This window comes from Numida meleagris, chromosome 10 (assembly GCF_002078875.1).
Source record: "Numida meleagris isolate 19003 breed g44 Domestic line chromosome 10, NumMel1.0, whole genome shotgun sequence".
NCBI lineage: Eukaryota > Metazoa > Chordata > Aves > Galliformes > Numididae > Numida > Numida meleagris.
Window position 1 is genome coordinate 14,940,976 of NC_034418.1, and position 10,429 is coordinate 14,951,404.

Genomic DNA, 10,429 nt, shown 5'->3' on the forward strand with positions numbered 1-10,429 from the left:
TTTATTGCTGACACTCTAGAAAGGTTTAAGAGGAAGATTTTGAAATAGCCTGAAACCGAAATGTAAAGGCATGTGAACAAACATGAAGAAGATGTAGAAAACAGATTCTAGCCACTTAGAAATTACAATGCCCAGCTGTAGGTATGGTTTACTAGCTGAAAGTCACATGCGAGTGGCACACAGTATCATCACAACCACAGGCAGTTCCTGCCTCTCTCACAAGTTCACTTGCTTCCTGCCTGCCTCCAGTAATGGTGCACAATGCCGCAAAGAAAGAGCGTACACCAGTGCAGATAGCAAGAGCTCCAGCCCAGGATACATTCTGCTACCACCCTTTTTAATTACTGTTTGGAGTTCAAGGCTGCACAGATTACCTCCACCCACACAAGGTAATTTGAACACTTATTTTGTATAACTCTGTACTGACATGATGTTAACAGCTGCAATTTCAGGGAGAAAAAATCCTTAGAACTGAAGTTTGAGATCAAGCAGAAAATCTAACTACAGTCAGATCCAAACTAGGCATATCTTCTCCAGGTTAAACAAACCTCTATCCCTCAGCTTCTTCCATATGCGGTTCCCAGTTCCTCAGCTATCTTAACTGCCTAGCTGCTATCACCACACGCTTACCATGTAGATACACTGTACTGCTGTGCAAATTGAAGGGTTGAAAATTACCTCTACATAGCATAGAGACATCAGGTACAAGAACCATAGAATCTTTTGAGTTGGAAGGGACCCGTAAAGGCCACCTGGTCCAACTCCCCTGCAATGAACAAGGACATCTACAGCTCCATCAGGTTGCTCAGTGCCTGGTCCAGCCTGACCTTGAATGTCTCCAGGGATGGGGCATCCACCACCTCTCTGGGCAACCTATGCCGGTGCCTTACCACCCTTATTGTACAAGAACTTCTTCTTTATATCCCACCTAAATTTCCCCTCTTTTAGCTTGGAACCATTTCCCCTTGTCCAGTTACAAGGGATCCTGCTAAAGAGTCTGTCCCCTTCCTTCTTATAGCTCTCCTTTAGACACTGAAACTTCTCAGGCTGAACAGCCTCAGCTCTCTCAGCCTGTCCTCATAGAGGAGGTGTTCCACCTCTTGGATCATTTTTGTGGCCCTCCTCTGGATGCACTCCAACAGGCCCATGTCTCTCCTGTACTGAGGACTGCACATCTGGACACAGTACTCCAGGTGAGGTCTCACCAGCGCAGAGCAGAAAGGCAGGATCACTTCCCTCAACCTGCTAACCATGCATCACTTGATGCAACCCAAGATACAGTTGGCTTTCTGGGCTGCAAGGGTGCACTGCTGGCTCATGTTCAGCTTAACAACCTCCAGTACCACCAAGACCTTTTCTGCAGGACTGTGTTCCATCCTTACATCCCCCAGCTTGTGCTGATAGCAAGGGTTGCCTCGACCAAGGTACAAGACGTTGCACTTGGATTTGTTGAGGTTCACCTGGGCCTACTGCTCTATCCTGTCTAGGTCCCAGTCTCTAAGAAAAGTCAACTTACAATTTGCACTAGGCTCAATGGATCCAGGCACTCACCTAAGACATCAGACCTTTCTGAAGGACTAGAACCAAAAACTCACTTCAGAGGATTAACAGAGTTGAGAATACATGTCAGAGACCTCCGCATAGAGAGGAGAAATGAACAAAAACAGTGATAAAGAATTGGGGAGCCCTTTTCAAAGGGATACTTAGCTGACACATTCTGAAAGCACATTGTCATTAAAGCTAGACCAAAAAATTGTACATTCTAATTCTGGGCAATAACATGGACTGTTTTGTGCACAAAAAAAGTAACTGAGAGGCTGTCCAAGGTAACACAAAGCAAAACAAGATCGTGATCTGATGATACTACTATCCATATTCTGTACTCTGTTCTGAATGAAAAATTATCTATACAGTATACATACAAACAATATATTACATGAGCTCAAAAAAAAAAAAAAAAAAAAAAACACAGACAAAACTCAGTTCTTCCATACAGTAAGCTTAGGAAATAGTATTTGCTTTGGTCTATCTGTTTAATCATAGAGGGAACACAAGGTAATGCAAGTCAATGAGAACTTAAACTGACCAGAATGCCAAAATGAAACAAAAATACAACTTCTGCTTTCAGGAAACTCCGAAGCAGAAGTAACACGTTGCCAAGAGAATAGAGAAAGAAGTAAAATTAATGCATTATTATAGAACTAACATAACGCACAGTAAGACTAAGTGATGAGAGTTGAGCCATGAGCAAGTCACCTCTTTGGTTCCTACCAAGATGTGATTTACCTCCAATTAAAGACTCCAGGCCAGAACTTCAGGGTAAGTTGCTATCCTACAGTTATTACTTCAAATCCACTGAAATGCCCACTTTCAGGCTGTGGCTTTTGATGTGCCCCAGCTTGCTTTGTTCCAACCAGACTGTAGGAAATTTGGGTTTCAGTGCAAAGGTACAGACTTGATTCTCATCTCTACTCAGTTTTATCCTTCCCTGGCTTTTCAAGTATTACTCCTCATTCACACCGGTAAATGAATCAGCCTTTAAAACTAGTATTTTTCATTCCATTCTTATAAATCACACTCTAGTTAGTCCATCTTGGTATAAGAAAGCCCTGTTCATTATTTCTAAATCAGTACTGTAAATGGAGCTCAAATTTTTAATAGTTACTCTGGTGCTACAACCAATAAAGTTAAATTCTTGACTTTTCTGCAGTTGAGATGCCTCATGTTTTAAAATACAAAATGAGTATACAAACATCAGAATAACGTCTAAGAACCAGAAATTACTGCTTTGCAAGTTCTCCATCAAAACATGCATAAGTATGCTTTTGAAGCATACTTCTCCTACAAATAAACGCAATGCAAATACTTAGTCCCATAAGGCCCAGTGTATAGCCCTCACCCCAAAAAGCAGTCCTAAGGATTAGCATAGTTCAGTGTGTAACGTAATGTAGAGTTTGTTGTATATTCATTCACAGTGGGTATAATTCTCAGAGACACTGTGAAATCCAGCAACAGCCCTCACATGTAAATGGAGAGTTCTACTAGCCTGTCTATAATAACAAATAATTGACATGTATGATATATTTACATATTTTAAAAGTGCAGATTGTACTATAAGCCACCATAAAATGTTTTATTTCAAAACATCAAACATCTTAGGAAAATAAGAAAAGAAAGTTACTCCTTTATATTTTAGCTCCTATGCAAATTTCCTGTAAATACATGCATTTTTAAAAAGTGAACCATTAGTAACACTAGAAAGAATTTCTGAATGCCCAACAGAGAGAATCAATGCTACTTCTCTCTGGACTGCAAGAGGCTTTTCCTGTCTTGTCAAGATCTTAAAGTTCTTTGTTTTAAACTTTCAGGCAAAGAGTAGCTAATCCTTTACTAGTTCATAATATTTTGAGCTGCATTATGACACTCATATATAATGTATATGCATGTAATGCTGTAACACAACGGAAAGCACAGCAATAACAGCAGAGTAGCAAAGTCCCAGGCTAGAGCAAGTGAGGATATGCTCAAATGCAGCAGCCATAGACACAGAAACAAAGGAAAGAATCCACTTACCCTCAAAAGGCCACAGATACACAGGGATCTCCAGCAAGATTCCCCTTGCCTCCATTGCCAACCCAACTCCTGGCTCCACCCCTTCTGGTCACACAGGTACATTGCATGCACCTGAGCTCCCTGGGTTGGCCCTGCCTTCCCACCAGGTGCTCCATCACTGGTTCAAGCCCTGACTTTGCATTTCCACTACAATGCATTATACTGAGTGAAATCCAACACAATCTCCCAGAGCTGAACAAATGCCTAACTACAAAAAGAAGTTTCTCCTTAAAGAATGTGATCAGAAACACTGCTACAGAGAACCTTATCAACTGCAGGCAGAAGGGCCTGAAAGCTGGGTCACAGATTTTGTCCATGACTGTGTAGCTTGCTACAATCTGGAGAACCACCAAGCCTTCACATTATATGTGCAAGATACTAATATGTTTCTTATTTGGCAAAGTATTTTTTTGAAAATACAATGTAAACTGATTAAATATAGCCTTATGAACTCTAATTTAAATATTCATTTCAACATAGGAAAAACTTTTTTACTGTGAAGGTGTACAGGTTGCTCAGACAAGATGTGGAACTTCCATCATTGCAGATACTCAAAACACAAGAGCAGATGGTCCTGAGCAAATGTGCTCTGGTTGAACCTCCTTTGAGCTGCAGGGTTGGACTAGATGAGGTCTTCTCCAACACCCACTGTGACTCTCTAACGATTGTATGTATTTTTGAAACACCCTGGTGTATTATGTTATTTTGGTTTTAAGCACAGAAAAAAGGACTTGGAGGAAAGTTCTGACTTCAGGCTCCCCATCCTCACAAGCATTGACATTATGTAAACCTTTTCATCAATGAATCAGGCTCCATATTGCCCATCATCTAGTAAGGAAGAAGTCTTTTAGTTTTCTCAATCGTTACTTGTCCTTGCAAGGTTTCAGAGTTATAATAACTATGTAGAGATACGGCTTTTCATTGTGCTACCCTCATGAACCCTAAGGAAATAATGCTTGTAATTAACTCCTATATAATGTATTTGAAGATTTACCAAATCTGTTGAAAATTCAACTGCTGAGCTGTCAATTTTGAAAGTGGGTTTCCATATGAAATTTATTTCTACATGATCTACACTTTCCCATGTGTAGATCCCATGCTTTTCACTAGTCAGAACGGTAGCAGATCTTTCTGTTCTAAAAGGAATGTTTTGGCACCTTTCTATTATCTATGACAACATGTCAGGTGGAAGAACAGCATTTGCAAACAGAGGAAGCAGAACATGGAAAAATGTTATTTTTGGTGTCATTGGGAGATACTGGCAAAGACCCAATGTGTTCAGGCAAAGACAAAGCTATCTTAATTTTCAGCATAAGAAAAGACAAAACAATGATTAGCTTCAATCCTTGTTGCCAGACGTGTTTCCATAAAATAAGATTGTGAGTGATACAACAGGATAGCAAGAGGAACGAGAAAAGGAGAGAGGAACAGCTGTGGAAGACAGCAAAAATGAGAGAAATCAAAAGAATACTTCCATTTGTTTTTTGAATGAGGTCCCACATAATCATTTATGTTCCAGAACAAGTATGTGTTCTGGTGAAGAATGCTCTGCAATGGCCATCATGTGGCTGTAACAATAATTCACGGAAAACACAGCTTTGCTGACTCACACCAGAAACCAATTCTGAACTACTTCTATCTGATAAGTCTTACTCACTATCAGGTTTTCCTCTCGCTCTTTTCAATGACTGCTGTTAACAGAATGCTGCTTGTACTGGTTTAGGGAAACGCTGTTTTGACAGTGAAGTCTCCTCTAGCAGTCATTTCTGTACTTGCTTTTTTTCCTGACATTCCTATACCTATCTTCGCTTCCGTCTCCTACGACACATCATTCCATGCTTTAATTTTTAAGGTACTTTTCTCTCCATCTCTTGTTCTCTCAAGATGCCAATCTGTTAAACCTACTGCAATGAGTTCATCCCCACACCTGCAAGGAAATTTGTTAAAATCAATAGATCACATGCATCAGCTCAAAGAATCAGGGAACAAACTACACCTAATACAAAGTATTTCCCATGGAATGTAAATGACAAGCAACTAGGTGCTAAGCAATGGGACTTCCTTGTGTTCTAAGTCTAGACAGACAATGACAAGTAGACAATTATACCTCATGTATTCCTTAATGGAGTATCATACATAATAAATATTTTGTCTTCTTCTGCACATTTTAGCTGGCATCCATTTTTCCCCACACGCTCCTGGTCAAAGTTTCATTTTTTTCCCTTCCCAGAATGAGGCAATATTATATTGGTCATACTTAATAGAACAGAATCTGTTTCATTTGTGGGAAGCAAAGATGGTTTTTGGAACACCTGTTATTAAATACACTTTCAACACTAGAAAGGTTCTAATCTGGAATATTTGCTGTACTCTGACAAATAAACATCACTTTGTTTTCTAAATATTATTGTTTGTTTCATTACATTGTGGTATTTCAGATTCTGTTTCAAATGTTTCCTCTTGATGACAGGTAATTGTATGTTACAAGCTCCAAAGAAGGGTTTGGAGGAAGACATTAATTTAGCAACAAAATCTAATGATCACAACAATTTGTTTGCTTTCAAAAACAGAGTGGCATAGTGCAAAATGTATTGGGCTTTTCCCAAGTTCACTTCTTCTTGTCACAAAATATGTAAATCGATCATTAAAAAAACCTGGTGCCTTCCTGTTTTCATGCTCATCTATTCCCTTATTTTTAGGTACTAGCTCTATGGTAGGGACTTCCTCATCCAGTTTGGCAACTCCTACTTGACCTCCTACTACTCCTACTTGACCTCATTTCTCTGACAATTTTCCTGACAACCTCCCCGGGATATGTTAGCTCTCTCTCACATCGAAGAGGTGAGTACACAGCCACCGCAGGACCAAACTTTAGGAAATCCCTCACCCAGCCAGAACAGAGACGTCACAAGCGACTCTCCTCTTCCTGCTCATCATTTCCTGTCAGATCTTTCTTCATGAACTCACTAGAACACTCCCTTTAATTTTTTATCTTGACTGACACTTTTTCCTGTTCTGGTCATCCTCCGTTTTTTGGTTGGAGATAGTCATTGTGTTGCTTTACTCTCTGCTTCACTTCTACTTGCTAAAATATTCCCTTTTGCCTCCTTTTTTTTCCCCCCACACAGACAAGGCTTCACACAGCTTTCTCTTTGCTTTCTCCTTTGGTTCCTCATCCTTCTCTCCATCCTCTCACCCATGCCTTGTTTTCACCTTTCTCTCAATTTTAATATCTCCCTGCCACCTAATACCCTCAATTCCTAATTCCTTAATATCTCCCTGCCACCTAATTCCCTCAATTCCTTTGTGTACCAAATCATTCTCTCCCACCATTTACCTTCCTCTTGAAGATACAATGTGGTTCTCTGCAGTGATTTCTCATGGAGCTTGCTGCCAAAATGCACTGTTAGACTGTACACTCCTTGGGGAAGTGTATTATTGACTGTACAATACCTACACTATTTGCATAGCACTGGACAGACTGACTAAACAATCAATAACAAATCAATGGCACAGCTATGACAACAGTATTTTAGCTTTCTGAAATATAACAGTTTCGTTTTTAACTTTATTCAGTCTGAGAGATAATTCCTGTAATTACAGTAGTGGAAACCAGAGCATCCACCAAACCAAAACGAGTGTTCAAATGTGATGTATCACACTTGGAATGTCTCCTTTGCTTGGATCACTCTCTTGGGATGGGAAATAGAAGAAGGCAGCGAGACAATAAGAGTAATGAATAATCACTTATTTAGCAAAAACATTCAGTTTAGATTTTGTAATTTGTACAAAAATCTGGATTTTGCAGCAATTTCAGTTTAAAGATACTGATATTTAAAGACAATTAAAATTGGTGAATCTTTATTTATAGAAAATCTCTCAACATAAATGTTTTCAAAAAAAATAGGTAATAAACTGAACTGTTTCTATTTTTTCCAAAAGGCTCAGAGAGATGCTGCATAACCTGACAAGCTACGTTACAGAACTGCTGGACAAATGAAAGTCAGCTGGATGTTTTAAAACTTAAAATCTTGTCTTCTACTAAATGAGTGGGAAACACGCTGAAACCACAATCAACTTTTCCTGTGGTTGACAATTGCAAAAGCCCTCTTTCTGCTCCTCACTATTGACTCACACACCATTGCATCCCCAAGAGACTGCGTACTCTAAAACAAGGAATGAGTAATCAGGAAAAAGATGTTTCCCCTCTTCAAAGTATTTACTAAAGCATTCATCTTTTCAAAACTTCCAAACTAATATTTGTTTGGGTTATAAAACTTAAGGCAACAATATTGACAGTGTCCATGTAATCTAAACACATACAATGTAAATACACCTTCAAAAAAAACAGATCAGCTCATGGATATTTCTTCCAACATGGAGCAAGGTTGGTTTTCTCACTTTAGTTGTCTGAGAGCAGAATAACACCAAAGCCCAGAAAGAAATGTCTGATTATTAGACTTGTCTTGAAGGAGAAGACACATATTCTTGGGATGGGACATTTTTTAACCTATTCAAGACATCTTTTTAGTGAGTTGATACCACAAGAACTGGCAACGATATCAGAAAAGGCATACTGAAGGGCACACCTGAAAAATAACGCACTGGGTCTGACTGCCATTTTCTTCACTGCTGAAGAAAGCAGCAAAATAGTAGTTGTAATAAAACAAATTTTGAAGAGAAATATATTATGATGTCTACTTATCAAAGAAATATCCTGCTCAACAAGAACTGTAAAGAGGTGATGTGATGCTCAGTTTATTATAAGAGACGTAATGGATTTATCAAGGAGAAACCATGGGGTGTGATTATTAAGTAATGCATTTCTTGGGAATTAAGAAATTTTTGCTGCATTAATTGCTAAAACTGCTAAAGGCACACGTAATTTACAGTATTTCTAAATCCATTCAATATTTTACTCTCTAAATATAAAATCTCAAAAATCCAAATATTCCTGGCAAATTGGCAGTCAGAGAAAAACCCTCCAGTTACTTTAGTTAAGAAAAAAACAGCTTTGTTTTATGTGAGCAGAGTTGCTTGTCCTTAGGAATTCAACATTACCATACCATCTAGCAGACCACATGAACCATAAATGTCTTTAAGCTCCAAACTGCTATAAGATAGTTTTTATTGAACTGTAAGTCAATACTAAACTGGTTAGCCTGCAAGTTCATAATCATCAGAGGTAATATTCACAGTAGAGGAGATTGGGTCAATCAAGACCTGTATGTGCATGTGTTATTTCCTACTTTCACGATAAAAAGTGACAACATTCAAAATATCCAATATCAATATTTCAAATAAGGACCCTCTCAGTTGGAAGAGTCTTTGGCTTTACCCCACTTGCAACTTGCTGGAATTTGGAGTCGTAAATGAGATTTCACAAATAATTCAGAGCTTCATACTAGCAATATTTATTAACCATACTCGGGCTTACTGCATTATACTCAATAACCGGCTCCAATCCGCTACTAAGATGATAGTGTGGACTGTGCCAAGTCTCACATTAACGTGGAGTGCCGTGCTACACAAAGGGCTGAACTCAAAAGTTGAAAAATGCCAATAAAACAAAGATGAACAAAAGCCACAACTATAGCAAAGGTAGAGAGCACAGCATTCACCATCCCTCCCAAAGCAATGACTGCTAGCTATGTGTTGGTTGTCAGGTGAAAGCATGGAGTCAAAATGCCACTATGAGAGGAGGATCGCCGTGAAGGCAAGATGTGAAGAGCTGATCTAAGCAAAGCCTAACTCCGCTCTTTCATAGCAAGAAAGCTAACACTGAGAAGACACTCACACTTTACCTGGAGGAAGAACTCCTTCACAGCATACAGCCACGAAGCTTCTTGAAAAACCTCCACAGAAATGGATCCCTTTCCTTCATGGAATGCAGCAGCCACGGCATCCCGCACACCAGCTTCCATCTCCGCAAGACTCCACTGTGTTTGGTGGAAAGCAGAGCTTCTACTTGTGACTAGTGAATTTGTCCTAATTTATGGCCAAGTTGGTGAGGAAATTCCTCCTTAACTTGGAAAGTCTGTAGAAAGAGACTCTGGATGGCAATGGTGGGTAACAGCTGGAGCGGCTGTGCTGCTGGTGGGAGGCTGGGCGTTTCTGGTCTTCCCCCATCCTGCAGCCATTGCAGACCACCTCTATGCAGGACCGCTTGCTCATGGAGGCCTCATGTGGGCCAGGAGGATGCCAAGGGCCACAGTGGAGCTCTGTAGCCTCTCTGCTGAGGCTCTGCATTGGGACAGTGCCTCTGAGAAGCAGGCCCAGAAGGTTCTAGAATGACGGCAACCGCTGGTGTCACACCACATCGCAACGGGAGCTGGTTGCCCAGCACCTCGGCACGAAGACCAAGTTGTGGGAGGTCAGTGGCTTCCATTTCCTGGAGAGGGCCGGCTAATTTGCAAAATGGCTGAAAGGGAGCAGGAGAGGCTTCTCCACACACTGTGAAGGGTGGGTGCTGGTGGAGATGAGAAAGGCTATGAGCCCTCCATCCTCCTCAGGCTGCACGGCTCGAGGGGCTCTCGGGAGCAGCCCCACCACCTCCATTTCCTCGGCGATGGCCATGGGGTGGGTGGGGCGGCCATGCGGCGCCGAGGGGGCGGGAAGGTGCCCGCCAGGGCCGCCCGAGGCCGGCGGAGAGCAGCCAGCTCCGCGCAACGCGCGCCGTGACCTTGGGCGGGCGGCGCGGCCCTCCGCGGGCCCAGCCCGTCCGCGCGGCCTCTCCTCGTCCCCCGCCCCTTTTATTTATATATTATTTATTTATTTATTTCGGCCGCGGAAAGAGTTTGAAGTGCGAGAAGGCAGG

The 10,429-nt window shown here is 41.0% G+C and overlaps 1 protein-coding gene across 1 annotated transcript in view; it reads left to right on the forward strand.

The window, feature by feature from the left end:
• The window catches only part of CDYL2 (chromodomain Y like 2), a 58,909-nt gene continuing 58,148 nt past the window's right edge, over window positions 9,669-10,429 (forward strand). The window contains exons 1-2 of the mRNA XM_021408893.1: window positions 9,669-9,677; window positions 9,902-9,985. Of these exons, the coding sequence (XP_021264568.1) occupies window positions 9,669-9,677; window positions 9,902-9,985 (93 nt within the window). The remainder of the gene's footprint in view (window positions 9,678-9,901; window positions 9,986-10,429) is intronic.